The sequence below is a fragment of the Scomber scombrus genome, chromosome 2 (assembly GCF_963691925.1).
Source record: "Scomber scombrus chromosome 2, fScoSco1.1, whole genome shotgun sequence".
NCBI lineage: Eukaryota > Metazoa > Chordata > Actinopteri > Scombriformes > Scombridae > Scomber > Scomber scombrus.
The window spans coordinates 13,366,484-13,394,262 of NC_084971.1; the positions used below are offsets into that span (position 1 = coordinate 13,366,484).

The 27,779-nt window shown below is 38.5% G+C and overlaps 1 protein-coding gene across 2 annotated transcripts in view; it reads right to left on the minus strand.

The window, feature by feature from the left end:
• Positions 1-1,267: 1,267 nt before the first annotated feature.
• LOC133991310 (cytoplasmic phosphatidylinositol transfer protein 1-like) overlaps positions 1,268-27,779 on the minus strand; it is a 79,200-nt gene continuing 52,688 nt past the window's right edge. Inside the window, exons 2-9 of one of the 2 annotated variants that reach the window (XM_062429822.1) lie at positions 19,766-19,914; positions 16,227-16,323; positions 11,961-12,032; positions 6,593-6,688; positions 5,768-5,923; positions 5,081-5,144; positions 2,472-2,611; positions 1,820-1,955 (exon numbers count right to left, since the gene is read on the minus strand). In XM_062429822.1, coding sequence (XP_062285806.1) covers positions 1,950-1,955; positions 2,472-2,611; positions 5,081-5,144; positions 5,768-5,923; positions 6,593-6,688; positions 11,961-12,032; positions 16,227-16,323; positions 19,766-19,914 — 780 coding nt within the window. In that variant the 3' untranslated portion in view covers positions 1,820-1,949. Of the gene's footprint in view, positions 1,956-2,471; positions 2,612-5,080; positions 5,145-5,767; positions 5,924-6,592; positions 6,689-11,960; positions 12,033-16,226; positions 16,324-19,765; positions 19,915-27,779 lie in introns of both variants that reach the window. The other variant, XM_062429820.1, reaches the window with a different exon arrangement.

The following is a 27,779-nucleotide window of genomic DNA, read 5'->3' on the forward strand; positions in this document are numbered from 1 at the left end:
TATATACATAATATTTCACATAATATGTATATATGCTATGAACATTCCATGCAGCATATAGAAACCCTTTCTCGGAATAATATCATTGAATGGAAATGGGGGAATTTTCCATCAAAGAATAATTTGCTGTCCTCTTAATTGTTTTTGCCACAGGGTTTTAGATGGCAACTAGCAGTACAAGCCCAGGATAGTAATAGGTCACTGCAAAAGATGTTTCAGTTTGAAAATCATTTTCTGTGCACAACAAAGCATTATTACCAACCAGCACTGGCAATGCAAAAGTATGAGCATTTCTCCTATATAGCTAAGAAAGCACATACTCAAGTCAGCTTGATGCACGTGCCCTTCTCCTCAAATCATGCTTTGAGTTTTCATTACCTCCACTGTGCACAAAGACCAGTCAATGCTTAAAAACTCCCCAAAATGGCCTTTTTCCTACATATGACATTAAAGTGATGTGCTGATTTGATAAATTGGATCACATTTATGTAATATGAGATGTCCAGCATTGGTTTCAGGCAACATTTTACTTTTATACTGACCCCTCAGTCAACTTGAATAAGATATATGCAGTAATAAACTAATTCAGTTTTAGTATCATTACACTGTCATGCCAATATCGCTAGTGCCGATATAATAACAGCTTAACCTAAAATATTACCCCTAATAGGCAAATGTTCCATGGTTTCTGATGTGTAAACATTCCGAGGGTTAAGTAGACTGGTATAGTACATACAATAGTTGTTGTTTTGTAATATCTGTGGAGGTATAAAATGTGGCTGTTTGGCAACAAGCAGGGAGAGAAAGGTACAGTAACATCCCTGCCTTTCCTAAGTGTGAGCCCAGTAGAGTAGGGGAGACCTGAGGTGTGAACTCTCTGATTGTACTGACTGTCTTGCATCTGTTGTGTAATTGGAGTTTTGGAGTAAAAGGATGGGCGCAATCTGATCTGCAAGCCAGCCTGGATGGCTCAGGAAACAGTTTTAGGTGGTTCTGTTATGAGGGTACTTGGCTTTCTGGTGTGTGTTGCTCTAACATATTAAGTCTACTGTGCTACTCTAGATTGTGTCTTTGATTTAATTTCTAATTTAATACATAAAGCCATTTTACAGACTGAACAAAGGGCAATATTCATCAGCCGTTCGTTTGCGCACATTGTAAAAACTAATAAACACCACTGGCTCTGTGGTGCTAAGGCAACTGCTTCATAGTCCAAGAGCCTATAAGCAATCAGCTCCTCTGATTGAAGAAAACATAACTAAGGAAACACTGAAAATTATTTATTCATGTAACATAAGGGACTGCAACTCAACAAAAATAATTATCGATGCTCTTTGTCTTAATAGACAAGTCAGCCACGTCAGAGTGGCTAAGCCTACAGCTGCCTGGGTGGTATCAATGACACTGATGAAGAGTTGTAGAGATATTGTTGTGTGTCCAGGATTATGGCAGGACTATATCACTGGATATGGCTAGAGAACGTGAACGCCTGGGCACTGGTGCTTGGAGGTTAGACTAGTCTCATTGGGCTACTAAGACATCGGGGTAGGGTATATAAGTAAAGCAAAGGGTGGGGGAAGACATTCCAAGGTTCCTCTACTGTTCTCCCATCTCAGCAAGATCAGACTTGGAGGAGGTTGGTGTGGATGACTGGAGGTGATTTGAAACAGGTAGAGGGGTCAGAGTAGAGCTCTGGGGTACCCCACTTGGATCTGGGTCAGGTAGGGTTAGGGTTTCAGGAGCAGACTTTTTGCGGGGTCGGTCCTTGGGGACAGAGAGGGACTCAGGTGCATCAGTGCACATGGGGGTGGTGGGGGCGCTGGCAGGGCCAGTGAGGGCACAGGAGGACAGGGGCTTCTCGGTGATGGAGATCGATGGTGGAAATATCCCAATCTTCTGGTTGGTGGCCTCCTGGATTGCGCGCTCAAATTCTCTCACTTCATCCATTGTCATGTCTGAAATGGAGAGAGATTGGTTGAGACAAATGAGAGGAAGATATTAAAAGTGGATAAAACTGTGTAACCTCTGCAGAAAACTTAGAAAGCACAAAGGCTGGGACTGTAGTTCACCATAACCTGCCATTAATAGAGGCACACATTTACCATGAAAAAAAGGGCAGTACAATGCTGAAAGGCACAGATTTATAAACCAAATATAAATGTAATATTTTTTGTCAGGTGACATCATTTTAATGTAATAATCAAGATGTTTGTAGTGTTGTTGTCCAGATAATTTCAAACCTTTCAAGTCAGGCAGGTTTAGCAAGTACTATATAACAATTTGCATCATATTCTTCACATGTTTCGATAGTTCATCCGTTCATGTTTGCATAGTTTCACTCAATGTTGTACCGAATGAATGAAAGTGTAGACAGTTATATGCAACTGTGCAACTGCCTCGGAGGAAAGTCATCAATGGTTTAAATATGAATGGGGGCAATGAAGTAAAGAAACAATGAAAAAGACACATACGCTTGCTTTGTCATGGATCTGTATGTCATCCAGTGAAGATGGGTTTGTTGTGGAATGCTCTTGCTGCTCATGGCAAACTTTGATGTTGGTTTTCTCATGCATTTTTCTCTCGTAATTCCGCACGTCATCCAAAGTCATATCTGGAAGAGTGGGGTAGGGTTGGAACGAGTGTCAAAATGTTGGTAACTCCTCTATAACAGCACTCCATTTGAGGCACGGGTGAAGAAGGAGGGGGTTATGTGGCAGAGGCACATTCCGTGGGTGAGTACAGCACTTTAATGGATGATTAGAACTTTTGAAGTTAAAAGGATCCCCAACTATTAAGATGTGTAGGCCTTATTAGATTAACATTGTCATCAACTATATAAATGTGGTATTAAAAAACTCTTGGGGTCTTAATTTTTCATAAAATTGGAAAAAATCCTTTGACTCGTAGGTTGCCTATGTTGTTTACATCGCAATGCATTCTGGGTAGTGATGTCAAATGGTTGCAGCAAACTTCGGTCCCAGTTTGTTTAACCTACAGCAAGATAGACATTTTTTCTGTTCAGCTTTTTCAATTTGGACCTGAGCACAATGTTAGTGAGGAGAACAACACAACAGAAGACGTTACTGCAATTTTAAATCAAAATGAAGACTGTGCAGCAACTGCTCGTCTATGTTAACTGGGAGCCAGATTGTTTGATATAAAGAGCTCCGCTTTCTGTCAGCAGCTCTTCAAAGTAAGCGTTTGGATCGAACTATGGCTGTATGATAAAACTTCATTGGTCTTATCTGGAGAAGTCTATACACGTACGGATTGCCGAGTCAATGGTAAAACTGGTGGACTGTCTGGTTCATCCGTGTTTATCAGGGTAACCTTACATCGTAACAGGAGAGCATCCAGTGTCTCCTGTCTTTCGTGTTTCTTAGAGCAGATTTTATTTGCTATCTGCGGGCCTTTAACGTTTAGACTGCTTGTGGGAGAAAATTATAGGCACAGCATTTGGTTTTAGTCTTTGCTCATAACTAGCAGCACCTGTTAGATTTTTTAACAGCTGTGGTCAACTAAATGCAACAAATGAATCAGGACTAAGTGGCAAGAACACAGCCACGGGTCTTTAGGAAGTTATATTCGTCCACAAGCATTTTCCCACTTCTTTCTCTTCTTTTGTTAGGAAAGCTGCAAAGACTTACATCACTTCCTTTGTTTCCTTTTGACTGGAAATTACAATCAAAAGCAACAAAGTTGCCTCTCGAATTGCAACCATTTTACGTCATCAACCCAGAGTTCATTGCGCACGTAGTGTAATGGCGGCCTCCGTATGTCAAAATATTAAACGTCAAGCATTATTAAATAATGAAAATATTTCATGCATTTCCAACGACATATTTTAGTATGAGAGGGCAATTATAACGTATTAAAGCATAGAAGTCTTGGGTTCCTTTTAAAGCTTTAGAGTGCCAGCTTGCCATAACCCAGAGTGTTTACAGGAGACAGTTAGACAAATCCGAGCCACACCAGGAAGAAGGGAGGAAAGGAAGGATGAGGTTGGGGACGTTTTCAAGATTCAAGCAAAAGCATGAACAATCCAGACCCAGTGAAAAGGTTGGATCACTGGCAGCACAAGAAAGCAACACCTGGAAGTGTTCTGTCCCTCCCCAGGAAAAAAAAATCAACAAGAGTATTTCAATAAACATCCAGGTTTGTAAGAAGTGGTATACAGGTAGGAGAGGAAGGGAAAAGAATACGTTTCATGGCAAAGATAATGAGCTTGTTATCTGTATAGCCTACAGCTATGGAAGAAGCTCAAGTGGAGAGTGAATGTGTTGAAGCTACTTAATGGCTGCAAACAAGGCCGACTCCTGTGCAACCAGGCTCTCGGTGAAACAGACATGCAGCTTTCGTATTTCACCGAATGCATTGTTCACTGATGTAAATTTCCGATTATTCTTTTATATAATTTCAGACAATTCACACAAAGTCAGTCTTGGCTTCAATATGAAAAATAGTGACAAATAGAGTCAGTAACAGTGAAACAGCTGTTTCACTTGGTTTGCATTATGGATATATATTGATTGCTCTGACATGAAACATGAAGGGGTGCGGTTAAAGAGTTATTTTTATCACACAGGTTTCATTTGAGATAAACACTGAAAACTAGGGTACAGTGTTTGTCATTAGTGGGTTAGTGATCACACCAAGAGGAGGATCCATGCTGTAGGAGAATAAGCAGGGCTGACAGTGAGAGGGTTAGATACAGGTGAAGTGATTGTACATGCACACTGACTGGTCATTAACATAATCACACAACAATGATTTATGCAAGTATATAATATAAATAATATAGAGTAATGTAACACTGAGACTTACTTAGACTTGTAAATACATGTACATATAAAACCTTTGTGAGATGTTTTATTGGATTCAAATGAATGTCAAAACTGTCAAACTGAAGATGTTCTATAGATATGTATACAAGAAACGCTAAAAGAAATATGCTATTGTGTAGACAGTGCAGTCATAATAACTTGGTGAGATTGAATAGTTGATGACTGACAGACTGATTGATTGCACCAATGGCTGCAAATTAGCAGGAGTGTACAGACAGCAGGACTGTAGGACCTACCAATCCACTCATCCACCCAGGCAAACGCCTGCCTGTGTCCCAGAAGCAGCACATCCCGAACCACCTGTAAGATAACACCATGACAGTCAGACAATGGTGACTAACATAACAGATCCTCTTCTATATTCAACGTTTTTATTCATGTTTAACATCAAGATATTCAAGATTCAGACATGTGACTCATCTAGTCTTAAATTAAATACATTTAAATTAGAATTTTAGCACTACATACAATTAACTGTGACATGATAATATTTAACAACAATTAAAATATATGAAATAATAACCCATTTCAATTCAATATTCTATCCAAAACATTTTGAACTAGTCACAAGTTGGGACTGATTGTGTATGTCGCTAAGTATGTGTTTTGTTTATTGTTATGAATACTGTCTGTTTTCCTTTAAACTAGATATAAAAAGCTGAAGCCTTTGACACATTCAGAGCAGCTCAAACAACTTCAGTCAGCTGAAATACACATTTTATTCATGTTTGTTCATGTTTCAAAATTGAAGAACCAAAAATAAACTGATCGTACTAACAAATATTGCCTAAGTGGCCAAACCTGATACAGATTACTGCTTCATTTATGTCCAAAAAATGTAAAAGCCCATCAATGAGCCACACTGTTGCACTGTATGATATGCTCCTTCATCACGATGAACATTCCTATGGGTGAACTCTCACCTTATGTACAAACTGCTCCACACGTGTCTGCAGACCCCACACCTCAAACTTGACAGTGACCAGTTTGTATGAGCACATGATGGGATCCTGGGTGTCCCTCCACCCCTCCTGAAGCATGCCCCGTGATGTCTTCTCCGACTTGAAATATCTCAAGTCCTGCAATGGTGTAAAATGAACACATACACACGTTAAATGTTATAATAATTAAGTCAAACCTTCAGGCATCAATGTTTCTGCATCCCAGTGGAGAAAGACTTAAGGGAGAGTCTAAAATTAGATATGTAACTGAATGCTTGTATTAAATACATTCGCATTAACCCCTCCAGTCCTTGGAGAATCTCTATTCAGGCTCATTAGAGCTGAGGCAATCTGTTATCAAACAGCTCTGATGACAATTATCAGCTCTCTCACTTCACAGACAGGCTTTAAGATGAAAAATGAATGCTGGGTGAGATGAGAGAGGCATTTAAAGGAGCCAATGCAGCTGCTAGACAAGTGGGATTGAGGTCTCAAGCCCCCAAAGTTTGTATTGGACTTCAACAACAAATCTAACAGATAATAATCATAATAATATCAATTATATTATTATTTTCCTTATGAGGATCCTCAGAGATAAAACATTATTAATGAATTATAGAATCTTAAAATGTAGTGAAACAAAGAAAACAATCAGACTAAAATCACAACATGCGAATATTCAATCATCTAAATATCATTGTTTTACTAATGCATCTCCAGATTTAACAATATAGTTTCTCTCACCTCTCCAGTGCTGCTAAAGAGCTGTTGTTGTTAATGAGCATACACACACCCACACAAACTCACCTCAGAGTCCTTATAGTAGCGGTCAGGGATCTCGTCGTAGGCAATGTCGATGAAACACACCTCCCTCTCCTGCTCCTTCAGCTCATTGTCGAAGATCTGAAAACAGCATGGTTCAGTTTGCCAAGTCATACTGCAGTCTGTGGCTACCAATCAGATCAGTCTAAATCAAACATGCACTTCAGAAAATTAGTATTTTTACAAGTTACATCATCACATTTGTCCAGATGCTGCATGTGGCTAATGAGCATACCTGCCTACTTGTCTCAAAAGTTGAAAATGGTTCACACAGAAACTAAGGTTTGACTGTATTGTATTGTATCACTTTATGTCCCCTCATCACTCAAAGCCACTAAAACATATTGTAATTGTTTACACAACCAATAGGGGGTGCTCTATGTTCATGTCTTCAATTTGTTACTATTCCAAATGACAGTGCTGATTGCATTACTGTTATATACTGACAATAATGTTAGCTGATTGTCTTCCTTCACTTAAATGTTTTTCATATTGTCCAAATTTCTGCTATTTCACTGTTTCGTCTGTTGTCCTGTGAAACACTTTGTAAGCTCAGTGCAAATACAGGTTATAATTATCATTTTATTATTCTTATCATTCTTTTCTTTAAATAGTTATGTTGTTCATTAAAGGAATGTCCCACTTCGATAAATAAATAAATAAATAACAATAAATAATAAATAATGAAAGTATGCATTTTCAACATTAACCATCTCTCTATTTATCACTTTATCCACAGTCATAAGCAGTCATATTGAAAGCAATCTATTTATATACAGTCACACTCATACATATACACATATCATACATAAATATACAAAAATCATACACACAAATGTCCCGAGACCTTCACTCCCTGCCATATTGCTGCAAGGAAAAATATGTGTGTGCATTTAGAGTGAAGATGGAGGCCACAGGCTTTATCTTTAATTTAACTGAAGGCAGACTGCTGGATAAATTAAATCAGTACTAACTACAAAAAAAACCCAGAGAAAATATTTTATGTTCAGGAATCAGCCCTGACCAAAAGTTTGAGTTACACATGGCTCTCTATGCCAAGTTTAAGACGTTGCCAAACACTCTGTCACATATTGTGGGTTAGATTACGCAGTGTGGCGTGATCAGTACTAACCATTACTACTACTAACATTGTTCTCTTGCTGCAGCACCCTCCACCATTCCAACCTTATTTTATCTTGAAACATTTGGTATTGTTGACTTAAGTTGAATATATTGCATATAATTTCGTACGTACAGGAAGCAGAATTCACTTAGTTATTCTATGAGGGCCCAATCAAAGATCGAAGCCTATTCTGCCAAATATAACTGTCAAACCATTTTGCTATAAATAGCCATGTCAAAGTATCTGTGACTGAAATGAGGTAATGTTTGAATTCTGAACATTTGTATTTCTTATGTTCTCTGTCATGCCTTACTGGTTGGAGAGTTGAAGGCTATATCATCAGCAAGTCCACTTTTCCTTTAAATGAGCGGTTTCTTGAATTGTCTTCTTAAATTTCATTATTTCCTGAGTTGTAAATTAATTTCTCAGCAGGATTCAGTGGCTGACAGTTGGAATTAGTTTAAGTAATAATATGACTCTACAGGTTGTCATTCTCATCTCAGTTGTAGCCTCACTTTCTCATTGGGAGTTGATGGTACTAGAGGATTTTACATATACATCTTGGCTAACATAGCTTCAATTTTTATTATATACATCTTCATTATCTTAATTTTATATTATTTTAGGGTTTGCCACCAACAGCTATATTACTTTCAATACATTTTTATGTTCTCCTCCCTCTTTCTTCTTCTCCCTCTCCTTCTCCCTGCTTTTCTCATCCTCCCCTCCAAGGGTGCATTCTGTCATTTGCAGTGTGGATGGGCACTGCTGGCACAATAAGGGTGATATGTCAGTATGCATGAGTGTAGCCAAGCGACAGGAGTGGAGACTGGGACTGAAGAAAGAGCGTGAGCAGAAGTGGATGAAAGGAGAAACAGAGGAGGTAAACATTGAAAAAGAGATAATGGGGTGGAGGAGAAAGCATGAGCAAGATAGTGTGTAAGATGAGATGTATGGAATCACAGCAGGGGAAGAAACTGTGGAAATGCATACAGAGACTAGCAGGGAGAAGGAAGGAGGAAGAATGATAGGGAAGTTCAATCCAGTTTCAGATTACACTCTGCAGATGTTACAGTTACAGCCTGTCTAAAATCACAGCCACTGCAACAGCTGGCTATAGCATAGTGTAGGGAACAAGTTAAACTAGCTCCTGTTTGTTATCATATCTAATTAGCTGCAATTTACAGACCTGCAGCTTAAGCAGCCAAAGCTGAGGATGTTGCTTTATGTATTGGTGGAATTAAATAATAGTTCATAAGTGTTTTTAAATGCTAAAAAGTGTTGCAATACATCTTTCTTCATCCAAATCAGACCACCCATGTGGTATTATGTGTGATGCGAAAAAAGAATAGTGAAAAAGTCAGTTATGTTGTAAGGCTGAAAATGAAGAATATGGCAAAGAAAAAGAAAGAAAGAATCACATATGTTCTGTGTCGTTCAGGAGTCCTTTGAGACATTACACAGTGCAACATGTGCTTCAAGACACATGTTAAAGCTTAATGTGTGAGTATGAGTGTGTGCATGTGTGTGTGTGTGTGTGTGTGTGTGTGCGTGTGTGTGTGTGTGTGTCTGACATTGGATAGTACTGTGGAATTCTGCATGTCATGTACTGTTACTGCACCCTGCAGTGAAATGGTGCACAATGTCCACTCATACACCCACTCCATTCCCTGACTACAAGTGCACGTCCTTCCTCCCTCACTTCCACCATTCCTCCCTTTACCTTTCTTCTCTCAGTCCTTTCCTCTCGGTAAGTTTTTCTTCCTTTCTTATTTTGTGTCTTAGCAGATCTTTTTCTTTTAGGCCTATCCAACATCCATTAGAGCAAGGACATGTTACATACTTGTGAATTGGTTATACAATCCCATAAAACATGCAAAGCTTCAGATGTGCTTGCCCTGAGGATGTGATACAAAGAAGTGCTGCTGTATCATTGACTCTGTGTGTGTGTGTGTGTGTGTGTGTGTGTGTGTGTGTGTGTGTGTGTGTGTGTGTGTGTGTGTGTGTGTGTGTGTGTGTGTGTGTAGACGATGAAATCTATGTGTTGCTCGTTATTTCGCTTATGTCCACAGGCTTCTCAAACTGTCTGGCATCTAAATAAAATCACACACGCATAGAGGAACACACAAACACACTAATGAAGAATGAAACTGTGGTTTATCTTAGTTTTACCCATGAAGCATATTTGCTCTAGCTGATTACCATTCTTTATATTTCATTAAAAAGTCTTTGATATGTCGCCTTGTCTTGTCAAACCATACAAGCATCAATCTAAAACATCACTGAGTGTTTAATGCACGCTGACAGTCTGTCCATTTTCGTCTCCCTCTCCGCTTTATGAGTACAGGTATAAACTATTCTAAGACATGTCAACACAACACTTGAGCCAGAACAAGCCATTCCTCTGATATACAAATGTCAAATCATTGACAGTGTGAAGCAAAATATGAAGACACTGTAAAATAAAGCTGCTGGTGGGTCCACCATGATATATTTCAAGCAATTTGTCTGTTGCACACCACCCTGCCATTCGTCTTCCTCAATGTCCAGGCAGTGGCACCCTTTCATTTGATGACTAATGCCCCTATAAACTGGAGAGTGGAGTAAAATATAGAGAGAAAGAAAGAGAGTAGGCCAACTGCCTAAATGAAATTAGCTGTCCAACAAGTGGAGCGGGTTTTGGCAGACTCTCAAAGCTCATGTATAGTTGGCTTTATGATTCGACTGGATTGCACAGAAGCGTCTATGAGTTGCCAAATCTTCTCGCATGATTTTACTCAAGTAGCCTCTGTTGAGGTCTTGTTTCCTACCGTATGTCTGCTATGTAATATTTTGTGTTTTAAATTGGCCTATTTTGCTGTACAGATTTCTGTATAGGAGGGACAGGATACAGGCAGCAGTGTTACAATTAATGACTGAGAGATTAGTATGGGAATTACAGCCAGACTAATAAATTGGCTGGGCTGATATTTGCTTGTCACAGGTATAGCTGTATCAGCGTATATGTTGGCTGATGGGAAACAATACATTTTGGCAATGAAATGTTTGAGATAGTTTAGACACAACTATTACATAGTTTGTTCAAAACGGAGCACTGACTGATGACCTTCATCACATTTCTTTGAAGGGGACAATGTTTATGATTTTATGTTACTTATATACTTATATAAGATGTAGGATTTCTATCTCAGACATGGTCAAAGTTTCAAAATTTGAAGTGAAAGTATGTAAAAGGCTCCCAGCAAGTCAAAAAATTAAGGCTTCAGTCTGCTCTTGAACACTTTGTTTGCAATATTAACTCTACTTCCTGTTGGTGATGATGTCAGATCATATTCGGACTGGCCATTAGGAGCACCAGTAGTGATACCGGTGGGCCAATTGCACTATGGGCCCCCTTGAGCAGCCCATTATACAACAGGACTAGGTTATCTGGGTATGTCCAGGGCCATTGTTTTGTCCCTGTCCATCCCTCTGTCACGTTGTCTGTGTATGTCCACAAATGGCTGTCTGATCTGTAGCCTTTGTTATTAAGTCCACTTGCATATTTCAGATCTGATTTAGGCTCAAACATATCGGATGTATTTGAGAAGTTTCCATTTTGAGTGAAGAACAAGAAAAAGAAGTGAAATCCTACTTCTACTGTTTGTTTACATAGCCTCCCACGCTACCATAAATCAGCCAAGACACAGCTTTTGGAAACTAACAAATCAGAACAGATTGGGTTCATCAGGAGGAGGTCCTTAAACAGACAGGAGCTAAAACAGCCTGTTTCAGACAGAGGTTGAACTGAGGGGCTGTGTAAAGGACCAGTATAAGATAAATAAGGAGCTTTTTAACTGTAAATCATGCAAACATTTTTCCAGTAGAGCTCAAGAATATAAATACAGACCTGGAAATGTACGTAATATGTCCCCTTTAAACAACAAATTTAAGGCATCCTTAAATGTTTGTTACTTCTTCATGTTAAAAAAAAAAAAAAAAAAGTAAATAAAATGTATTTCAGCCAGTATATCACTATCAAATTTCAATAAAAACTCTCAAATGTTAACAGCCTCAAACATATAGTATTAGTCGTGCCTTCACAGGAATGACCACTGAACCCAACTGCATGAAATGTCACTTATTATGCACTCCTTATCAGAGTGTACAGTGCCACTGAGAAAGACACTCATTGACACAAAAACAGCAATAATGACCATTCAAATCCTGTTTGAAACAAAGTGTACTTACATTATCATTGCTTCCTTTGTTGTCCTCGTATTTTGTCTCTATGTGGATGGAGAACTTGGGCAGGAATGAACACTGTGAATAAAAAAGGCAAATGTGTACAATTTGAAAAAATATATATATATAGACGCAACTAATCTACATAACATTGTATGTAATATTTGTCTTTGTTGTTTTCAGTTTCGTTGTTTGCCTTTTTGAAGTATTTAACAAATTAATGCAGAAGTGGTTGACAGTCATGGAGAAAGTACACACCCCTTTACCTCCTCTTGTGAGAAGTGGTTACTTGGTGTGGATATATGTTGGAACTATATTTTAACTGTGTAAAAGTGGCCTTTCATGCTTTTTTGAGACTACTTTCAAAGCTTCCGAACATTCTGTCTCTCTCTTTCTACCATCTCCGTCACTGTATAGTGCATAACAAAAATCCAGGCTGTGACAGTACAGTATTTCAATTTCCATCTCCTTGACAAAGGTGACAAAAGCCGAGGCAGCTCTTCAGGAATCTGAGTCTTTTGCTTAAAAACTAATCTCAGCCTGAGTGTATTTAAACTGACTCATAGATGAACACAAGATGCTCCCACACATAAACAAAGACAATATCAAGCATTCTGTCACTGTCACAACATTGTCCTCTTTACCTCCCCAATCCCCGCAACCTAAAGCTGTGTGACTCATGCTTTTGACATTTCTCACTTTGCATAACAGACGCGCCACAGCTAAGCCTAATTGCATTTGTGTCTTGTGTCTTAAAACTGTTGTCAGCTTGTTCTGCTACAGCTTCATGTGTTTTCAAGGGTTAATCACAGGTCACACTGGCCGTTCTGCTTATTAGTGCAGACATGCCGACTGGTATGTGTGTGTGTATGTGTAAATATATACATACATACATACATACATATATATAAGGATAGACTGAGTTGTTTTGATCATTGAAAACATAAAGATATAGGCTTTTCTACTAACAAACCTAAACCTTTTGTGAAAAAAAGTTCTGTAACAGCAAAATACTGGGGCTACACTTCAAACAGCAGCCGTCTGCATAAATTCACATCTGAAAACAGACTTCAAAAGCTTCTAAAAAGGGTGAAGCAAAAACGCTTCAATATATACATGTTTGCATTTATGGAGCAAATATATTTGCTATCAGTTTGTAGATGACATAAGCACACATAAACACAAGTATACACAAATGATAGAAATGTATGCACTGGAAAACTAGTTTTGGTTCTTGAAGCTGCACTGTCTATTGTTTTAGTGTCACTCATAATATTGTTACACATAATGATGAACCCAACAGTAATTATCACCCAACTCCGTGTTTTGCTTCACCTCTACAGAGTCTTTTAGCATCCTTCATCACACTGTTTTCATTTTCCAAGCTGCTACTGTCCTGTTTGGTCAATTCACGCTGCCTTTATAAACCTGTTTTCAGTCACACCAGGCTTCAATTTTCTCCAAACCCACTGTACACTAAGGGCCTGATTTACTAAAGGTTTGCGTGTGTAAAAACGTGTGCAAACTTGACATCACCCGCAAAAAATGTGCAAGCTGATCTACTAACGCAGCGCACTGAGGTTTGCGTCTTTCAACTGTGCAAGATAGTACGGGCTGTCCATTTAGTACGTTTGCCATAATGCATATGTAATATGGGGCGTTTCAACCCCAGTGTGCAAAATACAGGCAGGAGAAAATGCAAATATGTTATTTAGCACGCGCATTGTGATTTACCAAACCTGAAGGTATTTTTTCTGATGCTAACTGCGTCTATAAACAATACCTTTGAAGGGCAGATAAGGGCAGATTAACCGGCTGCTCACTGCGCACAGATGACTTATATCACTGTGGAGAGGAGGAGACGGAGGCACAATGACAGAATACAGTTTACGCAGTTTTTCTTAGTAGATCACCCAGCAAAACGCACGCAAAGGAGACGCGCAATCTATTGCACTGTGCGCGCAATTTAGTATCCACTATTTGGGATCTTAGTAAATCAGGCCCTGAGTGCCCAGCACCAAAAAGGCAGGCAGACAAGCTAACAGCTAGATGGTGAACATGGCAGAACATTAAGCAGCTAAAGAGCAAGGTATTTTCCCTCAGGGGTTTATCAGTGTCTTTTGAATGCATAAATAAGGACACTGTTAAGGACACTGTTAAAGACAGTGTTAAGAACACGGTTTGCTAACACATTCACCAATAACAACTTTATAAGTTGAGTATATGTGAATGTTGTGTTCACAGCCTGTTCCATTGCACCCAAGTGGCCAAGAAAAATTAAACTAAATAAATAATAGAAATCTATTATTGCTGCAAATGTTATGTGCTACACAATGCCCTTTAAAAAATCCTACAATGCAATGAAAAAAAAAAGTTCATAGCTAATTCTTACCAAAAATTCCAGTTAATGCTGCTGCCTCCATTTAGTTTAACTTTTGAATGTTATGTAGGATTGTGATTGTGCAGCCTGTGTTATGTGTGCATTCATGGTTAAAGTGGATATTCTTCTTAGAGCCACCTTTGATGAACAGATGTCTTAATTTTCCTATAGTTTTTTGCACCCACATGCCAGACATACTGAAATCATAAAGACACTTGAAAGTTCAATGTAGTTTTTTTTATATTTATTTTAACTTCTTCAATTAGCTCCTAAGATATACACAAGCTGTCAAGTCAAGTCGGTTTTATTTGTATAGTGCTGCTAAATCACAACAGAAATGATCTCAGGGCAGTTTTCTCAAAGAACATGTTTGATTGCTTGTGAAAAAAGTGTGTTTTGCACTCCTTCTCGAAAACAACCCAAATGCAAAAATGCAAATGCAATACAAATAGATACTTACTGTGTATTCTACAGACAGTGGGGTGGGGTTTCACAGATATCAGGTCAGACATCAGCAGAAGAGGAACAGAACAGAAACACAGCAAGTTATACATCCTCCTAAAACTTTCAAAGGCTACAAGATAAAGATAAAAAAATGTAACTTACAGAAACTGCTTGCATAAAGTAAAACTGTAAAAACATAGTAACTGATGGCTCACATCATCCCCTCCTCAGTGACTTTCTACTGTACTTTCTCTAATTTGCTCTCATCAAAAATAAATTCCCTTTTATCTGTGTTCCTTAGCTTGCAAAACTCCTCCCTCAGATCAGGATCATTAAAGCATCACAGGAATATATTCCAGGCACAGTGGCTGATCGTTGCACTACTAGTGGCTTGTAACGTTGGTGATTTACAAATTGAAGCTTATTCCACTGCTGCGCTGAATGCACGTCAGTGTTAAAAGAGACTGTTTGCTTTATGCCAAACTGTAAACATGAATAAACAAAATGTGAGCTTGAGTACATTTCCATGTCAGTAACATGTGTATGCATTCTCCCATCATATCTGCCTGGCAGACTGACACATTGCAATGAACTGAAAGCTGCAATGGTGTGACTGACACTGTAACTGGCTTGTCCTCATCACACATATGTATCAAGTCAAGTGTTACATGTCAGCATTTTAATGTTAAAGCCCATTTTATAGGTCCCACAAATGTGAATCTAGAGGGTCTTTTTAATGACCTTTTAACTCACCGTTCGTCTGAAGGTGATCTTTTATTGATCCCTGTTGAAAAATCCTCCCTCCTCTTTTGCCCGACCTTTCACATTTCATTTACATTTTGCTTAAGATGCTATAAAAGCACTTTTTTTTCCATTGGCACTGAATCTAGCTCAAGATGTATTCATAGTTAAGCCATGCTGTGGTAAAACCTCCATGCTGTATGTCCTTCAGAAATGACAAAACTAAGCATCAAAGCTTCCTGAATTATACAACACATATCTGAATTTGCATAGGGACTCTGCTGGATGCATGTTTAAAAAAAATGCTTTTAAAAATGTAGTGGGAATTAGCAATATCTGACTGACCACATGTTAGTAGTAGCTCTTCTCTATGCATCTTAAAAAACCTGCATCTTTTCCCTCAATTCCATTTCCCTAAAAAAAGTCAAATGTTTATACCAAGTTGTGAGTGCTGAATAAACTGTGCCACTGGAAAATTAGTAAAGAAGCTGAGCTTTTAAAAAGTGTTGTGCTATGCTATACCAGCTTGACCTATTGTAAGCTCCCTTTCTACACCCAACAGAGAATTTGTGTGGCCATAAGTAACTGGATTAGAAATGGTGTGTGTGATGAGTGAGCATGTGTGAGATCAGACATTCAAAGTTGCTTCAAACACATGAAACGGACTTTCCAGCTAAAATGTTTACTGTGTTCCCATGTGTACGAACATTCTCACCTGTTATAGTGTAAGGGTAATAGTTCCATGCCTTCTCAGTCACGTAGAAGATTTTAGGAACCACTGCTCGAGCCCAGCTGGGTAATTTACTGTAGAGAGACATTGAAACAGAAACAGATGAGGAGGTGCTGTGAGCATGTAGCAGCGAAGTAGGGATGGGGGTGAAATTGCTTCCGTTATCATAGCAATCATCAAAAACGTGTTCCAGTTGTCAAAGGGAAATCTGCTCACAGTTTAGATCTGAAAAGAGCGCTTCCTAAACGGCTGGGAACACACATTTTTCTGCATGAGGCCCCATGGTATCTAAAGACTTATCAAGACTTCACTGAACATACCTGGAACTAAAGAGTGAAAACCAACAAAAGATTTTATAATCTTTAGTTTTGTCAGTGTTAGTATTTGATGTCATTTTAGAGAACAATGCTCTCTTTTTAGGATGCTTTAGGATGATTTACTGGCAACTGAGCAGCTCTACTGGACCAGTTGATGGTTAAAAAGACAGGTTCACATTTTTATAAGTCTGTCATAAAACAGTAGTCAGATGCACATGTGTACATGGACAGCATAACTGGTTTCTATAATCATTCTTCCTACCCATACTGACTATTAAAGGATCCTTTCTTAAAGCAATATCAGTGCCAGTGATATCCACAGTGCTGGTTTTGTGCAACCTGTTATTTGACTGTGTCAAAAATATAATCTCTGAAAGCTTGTGTTAAGATATTTTAATACTTTAAATCCCTAAATGTAGATGATTTGTGAAGAGCTGAAAGTATTTGTTTTGCTGCATTGAATAAAATGCAGAAAATGTCAAGCATATCAGATATTCTTCTTAGTTTTGCTGCTTTTCTTTGTCTTAATAAAATATAATATGTTTGGGTTGTACCTCTGTGGTGCAAGACTCAAGGCAGTTACTGCTCCCCGCCAAAAAATGTATAATGTTTTAATTAATGAGCCTTTGTGGGGTTGGTAAGCCAATATTTTTACCTTTGGACACAGCCAGTATAAATGTTTCCCCTTGTTTTCAATCTTTGTACCAAGCTAAACCAAATAGCTGCAGGCAGTAGCTTTGTATTTAGCATACAGATCTTCTCATCCAAGAAAGTGTCTATTCCTTTAGTTGCAGCCCTAGACCTGGATTTTCTGAGCTTGTGGCCCCTTTTGTCATCTTCAACCTCTCTGTATTATCTAGTAAGTGCTCACTGTTCATTGAGATACACTATACTGCCAATATGTGCACTCAGGGGACTCTGCGTTTACATGAGCATGTTTGGCATTCTCTGATCCTGAACTCTAAAGTCTCTGGTAGGACTATAACTGAGGCTGCATTGAGAACTTATAAGACCTGTTAAATACGGAAGTGCACAGGCTTTTATATGACCTGCCTTCATCTCCACTTCCTTTGATTGACACAGAAAAAAATTCATAAGAAAGACAAAAATGGCACCCACTGCTTCGTGACGGCTGCGAATAAAAACAGCCTCCGACGGTCACATTATGTGTATTGGCAGGCTCTCTCTCTGGCTCTCTCTCTCCCAACAAAAGAGAGTGACACTCCTCCTACACCTCCATCTGTTGATTTATCACATTCCCTCCTTGTCCTTTTAAAAATCTTTGCCAGTATCTACTGCGACGGAGCCCCCGTTGCCAAGCATGGTTGGTGGGTGGCTGCCCAGTTTTTCGTGCAAAAGTTGTTATTTGTATTTAGCAAAAATAAAACAATTTAAAAAAGGAAACAAAGCAAACTAGTTCAGTTGAACTCATCCAAGGAAAGGTAACACTCTATTCAATCATAAAATCAACCATCCCTTCTCCACTCTTAACGAAGGTTATTGACAGAACAAGCTTGGAATTGATGTTCAGGTTGGATGGGAACAGGCCAAATAGTGAAGTACAGATTGGGAGGACTAATGGGGAGATTGAAGCGTGACAGAATGAGTCCAGATTGACTATCCTGCTGGTGAATCAAAGCTAAATGTTTAAACATTGCAGACCCTGACAGATAGTGAGTTGAATGGGGCAGCACAGCAGTTAAACTTGATAAAAGAGTTAATCAGTTCATATAACATTACTTAATTTTATACTATGATGTCATCACACAAATATAAATTGTTTAATTTACTGAATGTCATCAATCCATAATTGAGTACTTTTGATTTTACACACAGGCTGTATGGGACTGTCTGTTGTGTGTTTGCATCAGTATTCATGTTATACGTTTTTTTGCATTCTGTCATCCAGTTGGGAAAGCAGACTATAGTCTATATTCAAGTTTAATATAGACCATTCAGACTTAAAAACACTGTAGAGACTTAACAAATGTAGATACAGTGGTTTAGTGTGTCTGGGAGTTTGTCAAGAACTGATATCTTACATTTTTTATAATGAAATCTACTTTTGAATTGGTGTACAGAGACAACAGTCCAAGCCTTCTCCATTACACAACAACATTTCTTTACTTTTCACCCAATGACTTCTTTAATGTTTAAACAAAGCCTCTAGCAAGTGTAAAAACATTTTCTGTGAAATTGAGAAATTGTTAATAAAATATTCTATTCATATTATTACTTTTTGAATTCAATAAAGAGCAAATTGACTGAAAATACCTCTTTTTGCTCCTCTGCCTTCTTTCGTCCTCTGCAGAGCAGAGCTATGCTGACTCATCATAATTAGTTCCCTAGCATAGTGAATGCTGACAAAGGTATTTGTGCTCAAACAAATGGCCTCCAGCATCTCTGCCGCCCCTCTCTTTTTTCTTACTTTCTTGGGCTTATTTTTTTCTCATTCTGGAATTTCGTTTTTCTTCTCTCTGTTCTTTACACATAGTCCATCCTATTCCCTGTCTTCTCTTTTTGATTCCTATGGGTCTTGTTTTTGTTCATTTTCAGTGCTGTGTGTTTAGGGGTCACACATTCGTGTTGCATGCATACACAAACACACCCACACACATACACATATCAGTTCCAACCAGAGGCTCAAAGGATGCAGTGGGATGGATCAGTACGGTCGGTACAGTTGTGAAGGAAACCTGCTAACAACAAGTATTGATGTGTGTGCAAACCTTTACATTCCAAATGGAATGTAATCTTAGCCAGTTGACGTGCAGATACCCACTATACTTTGTACTTTACTACTGTGCGCTTTGAGAAAGGTCATCACCGAGTTCTGAAATAAGAGAACTAGTCCCCAGTGGGATAATAAATCCAAAATCAATTTTTTTTTTTTTTTTTTGTCATTAACTTTTAGCAACATAAAAAGATTGATAATAATGCCTTTTTTTAATCATGAATTTAAATGTTGACATTGTTTAAGTTTCTGTAAGAAGTGCTCCTCTCTAACCTTTTAGCCACGGTGGCAAAACAGTTCTTCTGTTTTCCACCAATAAACACAGCATATTCATGTGGGTCAGAGGAGACATAATATTTAGAAACTTTCATCAAGTGGCCACTGCCAGTAGAGTGTAAGAGGAAACACGACACCATGAATTAAACACACATGGACAATAAAGTAGCAGAGACGTGTACCACTGACCTGTTGAGGTAGACTCGTTTCTCTGTGAACTGCCCTTGGCCATGTGTTGGGTCTTCGTAGGGTTCATTCTGGACGACTTCCACCCCTTCCCCTCGATCACTCTGCTCATGGCTGTGTTTACTGATCATATACAGCTGCCCAATCTGGTACTGGAGAACAAAACACAGACACAGGATGAGTTCACATGCTATTGTTTGGCAACAAGAAGCCTTTAAACATTAGTTCATAGTGTAACAGGCAGGGGACATGTTGCAGTCAAAGACTTATACATGCATTGCCAGCCTAGATGCTCATAGGTTAAAACAAGTGTCAGGATGAGAAAAGAATGAAAGAAATTCACCACAATGTCCATTTAATAGCTGTTCTGGAGCTTTCCGTTATATCACATGGTGTTCATTAGCAAATAAAGGTTTGCTCAGTTTGTCTTGGAATTTTAGAAGTTCAAATTTCCGTTTTCTTTTTCTTTGAGCTCAGAAATTCTTGTCTAAATGACCACCATCTGCTCTGGCAAAGCTGCAGAACAGTTACTAAATGGATCTTATAGTGAGATTGTTCTCTCATCTGTTGTTTCAAAGGTCACGAATGTACCTCAAACCTCAAGTTTCAAGTGTTCACAGTCTCAAGTTTTGAGTCACCACAGTCTGCATCAAATCTCAAAATGTATTGAGCAAGTATTGTACCGCTTTTATATAGTTCATTTTTTGTTAGCTTATCTTGTTCACCTATTTTTTCTTTGTTCTGGTTGTATATTTTTGTATCTTCTTTAGAACTCTGTGTAAGTACATTAAAAGCCATTTTAAACCAGAGTCAACTTACTTGTATGTATAAACATACTTTGGTGAACAAAGCTGATTTAAAAAAAAGAAAAATTAAAATTCATGTAGAAAACATTTACAATAAAATGAAAAATGAAATTAAACTAAAAAATAAACTTGTATACTTTCTTTTTGTTTCATCTATACAAGCAGAATGTATATACTGTAAATATAAGTATATTTGCTGCTCAAAACTAATAAGTACAGTTCAACTGTGCATCTTTATTTCTGCATATGGGAAACTTCACTCCATGGCAACCAAGAATTGCCTGTCTACTTTGCTTTGAGTCAAGTCATTCTTTATTTGTTGCCTTATTTTCTAGATTATGTTGTGAAAAAGGTCAAGAACAAACTAAAGTCATGTCAGCTTCCCCTACAATAATGCTTCTTCAATAAAAAAGGCAAACTCACAGTTTGCTACCTCTATTTTAATTAACGTGACACTGTTGCATTTGTTCACATCAGACTGTTCAGTTAATTTAATATACTTGCTGTGTAATAAGAATCTTTTGGCAAGTTTTATTTGCCCTGGAACATGTTCACTTTGTTCAAGCAATAAACTGACTTCAATGAATGACTTACTGAATGAAATGTCTGATCCCCAGTGGGGAAATTCACTTGTTACAGCAGCTCAAAATTTGGAGAAAAAAGAAAAAGAGTGAGTAATAAATAAAAACTAAAGACTATACAGTATTTACATATGTACAATATACACACCACATATGCAGATATGAGCTACAATGGTAACACCCACATGGTGTGTATCTTTGTACTACAATATTGCACTGGAAATTAGATAAATGCATAAAAAAGGAACAAAACGATATACAGCGTTATTACACAAGGTTAAAACAAGTGATAAATGAATATGTAAGATCTACTGCCTGAGATATATGGCATTAAGTAGTTGTGAGGTTACAACTGGTGGGCGATGTTGACAGAGACAACAATGATGTGGCAGAATGCTACTATTAAAAAGTTTGACTTCCGTTGGTACAAAGCAGGATCTCCAGTGGTGTTCCTTCTTACACTGTGGGTGTAGCAGTCTGTTGCTTAAGGCCCTAAGAATTGTCCCAACAGTCTAATGCAGGGGTCGAGAGGTGTTGTCAAAGATTGATGACAGCTTAACTAATGTCATCCTCTCACCCAGAGCCAGCCCTCTTAACCAATTTATCTAGGTTTTTACAGTCCCTCTCTGTGCTTCCACCTTTCAAACAGAGACCACTCAGTAAAAAAGATTGCTGATGCCACCACAATGTCATAAAATCTTCTTAACAATGTCCTGCGCACCCAAAAGGACCTCAGTCTCCTCTGCATGTTGAGACGACTATGATTCTTGAAGGTAGCAGGTATGTCTGCTTTTCATCTTTAATCTTTATATTCTCAATCCAACCTTTCTGTTGGTGACAAAAGACCCAGAAAGGTGAATGAAGGATATGAAAATTAATGATTTTAAAGAGGTAAAAAAAAGGAGACTGAAGAGCATCAAAGGAGGGCAATTTGAGGAGTTATGATGGAAAGGATGGGCTGAAGTTGAATCAAAGACAGTGTTCTGCCTTTTGGTTTAAGTAGTAACATATTTTCATGCACTACAGTGCCCCCTTTTGGTTATTTTAGTAGCAACAGTTACAGAGCAGGGAATTTCCCTTAGTTTATAACAAGCGAAGACAGAGAGCACATGTGCCTGCTGCTACTCCTGTTGTTATAATTTACAATTGTTGCCTTGGACACTATTTGTCCGTAAGTATTATTAATTTATGCATTGTTCAATGGTATAGTTATTATATATTTGCTTTGCATTCGTTTTATCTATGTTTTGTTTAAGTAATGGCTTAAATGATTGCTAGCATAGCTGTAGTAGTAGTAGCTAGCTCACTGTGATGCAGCATGTTTTATGTTATGTACACTGTGTTGTGTGATAGTGTGATAGTACTGCTTAAATATTGATTTATGTTTGTACTTTGTGTTTTTACAGTTTTACAGTTAGAAATAATTGTGGCTCCTTAATAAACCTTCAAGAAAAGTTAAGCCTTGTGGTTATTGGAGGACGGCAATAATCTGTTCGCTAACTGTCTAGCAGTGGAATTGGACTTCTCCTTGCGAGGGCAGTATAGACAGAAAAAACAGGCAACTTAAAATTTGAGAACAAATTGGAGGTAAGAGGATAGGAAAAAATTAGAGCTTAATAGATAGCTTGATGATGGTCGATGATGCCTATAATCCTTTTATCTATAACAGGCGGTGAGCAAGTAAAGCAGCACTCTGCTTCCTGCTCTAACACCATATGCTTTCTCTTCCCTCTGTGCTCCTCTCCTTCAAACATGTGCTCCTGTTTTTAGAAAAAGAATCTCATATGTGAGAGTACAGTATTGGTAATAAAGGTGAGCTAAATCAGCTATACTACCCTGGATTCTACACTTCCTCTCTCTTTGACCTGTCACCACTGTTGGCTAGGCTGTGAATTGCTGTCAGAGGTAAATGAGAGGTGCTAACCTAAAATAGCTCCCACCAGGGGAGTCAAAATGGTGTCAGCACCTAGCACCAGCTATTACTAAACTCTGATGTATTTGCAGGTACTCCCAAAAATAAATGGAATAATTGGATAAAGCCCCGCAGGTCACAAGTTCAGGCATAGTGGAAAGATGTAAAACAGTGCAGCTACACACAACAGATCCTATCACTGGGGATTTGCATAGCTTGGGCATCTATGGCTTCCAGAGAGCAAATTCTAAACACTAGCAAGAAAATTGTTGATGTTTAATGAAACTCAACAGAACAAACAACCAAAAAGATAAACAGATTATTGACTGTGGAATTTGGCTAAAATATTTTAAATATTACACTATCTAGAAAACAATTATTCTAACCCGTACACTCTTGTACTATTTGTAAGCCACACAGTTACAGTTGTCTATGTACATGTGTCTATTTTCATACCTATTTGACTATACATGATAACTGCATTTGCTTATCTTTGTTTAGCTTTGTTATCCTTATTTTGGGTGTATATCTTCACAATCCCGTACATTTTGGCACTGTATTCTTTTTTTTTCCAATACGCAGATATTTTCCAACATTTTGGTGGATTGCTAATCAACATCTAGACTTGCATATTTTATTCCACCTGACTGAGGATGTTATTACACAAGCAATCATAGATTGCACTAAGTATGGTTAAGAAAGACAATATATGAAGGAAGAACTTAGGAAGACTGGAGTTCAGGAGTTTAGGATTAAAACTTTAATGAAGCTGCCAAGTGGGTGGAGCAGTGTAGGTTTTTTTGAATTTATTAGACAGACAGATTAATGGGTAGGATTTAATCTCTGGGCCACACTCAATGGCAGAAGGTGGTGGCAATGCACCTTAAATGCTGATTGCCAACTGCTGTTATAAACCAAAAACAAGAACACGTTTTTTTCCCCTAACAGAATGGTACATCCGATCAGCTGAGGTGTTTCCTACCTTTGCAGCCAAATATAGCAGCACCTCCGTAGACTGTTTCACCCTGACAGTGCCAGTGCTTCCTCACAGACTCCACTTCACTTACTGCCCGACAGACCCGCTGCTTTTTCCCACTTTAACCTGAATAACAAACCACGACCCGGTGCTCTGGTGGGATCCACACAGAGAGCGGGGGTTAGTTGGGAGGCTAGCAGACTCCAGCGTACCATACTTCCCTCCAGCCATGCTGCAACTAAGATCCCTTGTCTGTAAGGCAGCTGAGTGAAGTGGAGTCTGTGGATGAAACACTTGGACCGGGGTGAAAGGCTGAAGGAGTCTGCAGAGGGGAGCACAACCCAGTGGCAAAAGCAAAAGTCTTATTAGCAGAAATGTTCAATTCAGGCTGATGCCGATATTTTTTATTTTAAATCTTTTATTGGCTGATACAGATGACGTGCTGATATGACCATGCATCCCTACACTGTAAGTATATGGTGAGCTGCTGTAAACTGGAGTCAAATTCATTGCCTGACAAAGCCAGATGCTGCTATTGATCCTGATGATTCTGATAGATAAACCCCTGCTCATCAAAGGCATCATAATGGTATACATGTAAGATTGCAGTGTAAGTTAAGGACACACACATTAAGAAAAGAAACATACACACACACAAACACCAAGCTAAAACAAGGTTTTCCAAACACATAATTCCCCGACTAGAATGCCTGACAGTCACACCTTAAGATCACAGTTGAACAATTATTAAGATGTGCAGTGACCTCTGCCACAGTGAGACGTTTTAAATTAAAATATGTTTTCCTTCTCTTTCTCAACATTTTCTCCCTCTGTGCAGCATGTTTTTCAGATGTGTACTGCTACAAATTAATTACACATTGACAGCAAAGAAGAGCCACAGGAAAGACAAATCTCTACAAGTCAATAGCAGCCAAAACTATTATTTTATTAGTCAACCAACAGGAAATGTAACTATTTTCTCATTTTTTAGTCATTACAAAATTCTAAACACTAGAAGTGATAGTCTAGCCTTTTAAATGTGAACCATTGCAGCTTTTCTTACATTACAATACGCTTTTTCTTTTGCCAACTAAACCCCTTAGACTTAACTGATCTCAACTGAATGGAATGAGAAAAAACTCTTCCTCTGGGTTAAGAACTTCAACATCACAAATGTGTATCATGATTCATTAAAGACATAGTTAAATATTTTGGGAAATACACTTTAGATGAGGAGATTGATAACTGATAACTTGATAACACAAACTGATGTTTCTGAGTGAAGTATGGCCGTAGAGCTAGTGATTAGCTTTGTTTAGCAAAAGACTGGAAGTAAGGGGAAACGAGTAGCTAACTGGCTCTCACCAAAGCTCAAAAATACATTCCCCCTCTGTCCATTTGATGAGTGTAATCCCTATATTCACTCTTCTTTTAGCTCTGTTTTTGGTCTCCACCAGCTCCTGAGGAAAACATCTGGCTCTCCAGCTGCTAAATGCTCCACTATGACTATGAAATTGTTTTTTAAAAAATAAATAAATTACAGCTGCTTTCTGCAGCTGAAAACATAAACACTATGAGAGTACAGCAAAACATTAAAAGTTGCAGCTGAGAAAATAATTAGCTGAAAGACAATGCTTCACATGTTTATATCACAGTTGTATACAGGTGACCCTCTCACATACAGCCCAAAGTTTGGACATACCTTTCCATTCACTTAAATGAGAAAGTATGTCCAAACTTTTGACTGGTACTGTACTGTCAAAAGTGATCCATTGTCAATATAAAAATAGTAATTATAGTTACTTTAAAAGCCACATGCACTCAAAATGTCCTTCACCAACATGAGCAGCAGTGGAGCAGAACACAGAGCCAGCCAGCCACTGAAATAAAAGTTCAGTAAGTGCAGCGCAGTGGAGGACTGTCAAGTTGCAGGATTATGAAACGCATCATCTAAAAGGACATTTTGAGTGTCGGCAGATTCAACCCCGAAATGACCCGTACACAGTGTGAAGCCCCGCACAGCACAGAAAGTACTACAGCTCTAGTTTAATGACCAATCTTCATGTGTTACATAATACTGGGCCAGGTGTAGCCACATTCAGCAAAACAAGTAATGACATTTATTTAAAATGAAAAGTCTGTTTGTGCTTCAGTGATCAGACTTGAGCAACCTATTGGTTTAATGTAGTCTGTCAGCAATGCGTTTACTTTTGATACAGCTCATACTCCGTCCTAATAAATTATTATACAGAAAGTCAAGAGGATCGGAACTGAAAATATACACGCTTACAAATATGCATGAATCCAAACATGGCTGTATTAGAGAAGCTTATGTAATTCAGTGTTCAAAAATGAAAAAGCACTCTACCCATTTGTGTGTTAATTTATTAATGTGGCATCTAACTGATGCTGAATGAACCGAAATTATTACATCACCTCTCTTATCCCTTGCTGAATTTGCCTAATATACAGTAACAGCCAGAACAAATTGCATAACATGCTCTTTTTCTTTCACCAACCACCGATTCAGTTGCTTCTCTCCTAAACCACAGCAGCCACATCTACTCCACTAATAAAACACCTTTTCACTGAAGTCGCAAAAAACAAAGGCAGCATTTCATTTCTCAAAAAAAAAAGAAAAGAAAAAAAGAGGCTTCAGGCTGTGATGAGAGCAACCCTGCCAAGTTAAGAGCAACTGTAAATAATGCAGATGCTCTCCACATACTAAATGAGGGAGGTGAGTGATGTGGACACTGAGGCAGAGGATACCAGAGGGAGGGGGGCAGAGGACAAAGTTGCAGAAAATGAGAGAGAGGTAGACTATAAAGACTTGGGACACAGGGTAACAGAAACAGTTAAGTGTGACATCAGCCTAATTCAATCCCCAGTTAGACTAGAGACGTCCTTTTCCATTTGCTCCGTCATGGATGGGCTGTAGCGGTCGTCATTTTCTAAAAATATCAAGGATGTACATATATTATCTAGGCCTCTTATGAGGCCTGATGTGATCATTTGAAATGTTTGAGGATGAAACTACTCAACCATGAACAGTCGAAAATAGAACACTCCATATTAGGGAAGGTTTGCAAAATAACAAATAAAAGCTTGTACTGACTGTTTGAATAGCCCTGTTATTTCCCCCGGTTGAAGCAAAACAGGCAATCACTTCAGAAAGCGCTGCAGCAATGAAGTACTACTCAGTCGTTCTCTTGTCTGGAATCTTCACTTCAAAGCGTGATCGATCATTTAGCTACATGACGCAGCCAGCACAAAGAGGCCAGTACTCGTCGTGTCTTTATTCGATTTGTCCGATGACAGGGCACTCTGGTTTGTTGCTGCTCGTTAATCAGTGTCAATAAATCAGAGTGTATTGTCATCATCACCCCCTATTACAGGGTTCTGGTCTAGGTCTTCGAAACCCAAATCCACAAACTGAGACAGCTGCATTCTGATGGGTGTGAAATCAACACTGAATGAGTCTCTACCTGCAAACAGCCCCTAAACTCCTGTTAACTCTGTTAGTTGTTTGAGATGTTGATTTTAAGATCTTAGTGTGTGTAAATAAAAACTTAATATGCAGCTATTGTGTAACAGGTTGCTTTGTTGCATCCTGTTGTTGGACAATCAGAAATGAGAACAGACTACACAAAAAGCACAAAGACTTACCACTTGCAACTTTATCAGCATGTTAATCTGCCGGGTTTCAGATTTTTAGCCACAGTCAAAGCAAACTGGATTTTAC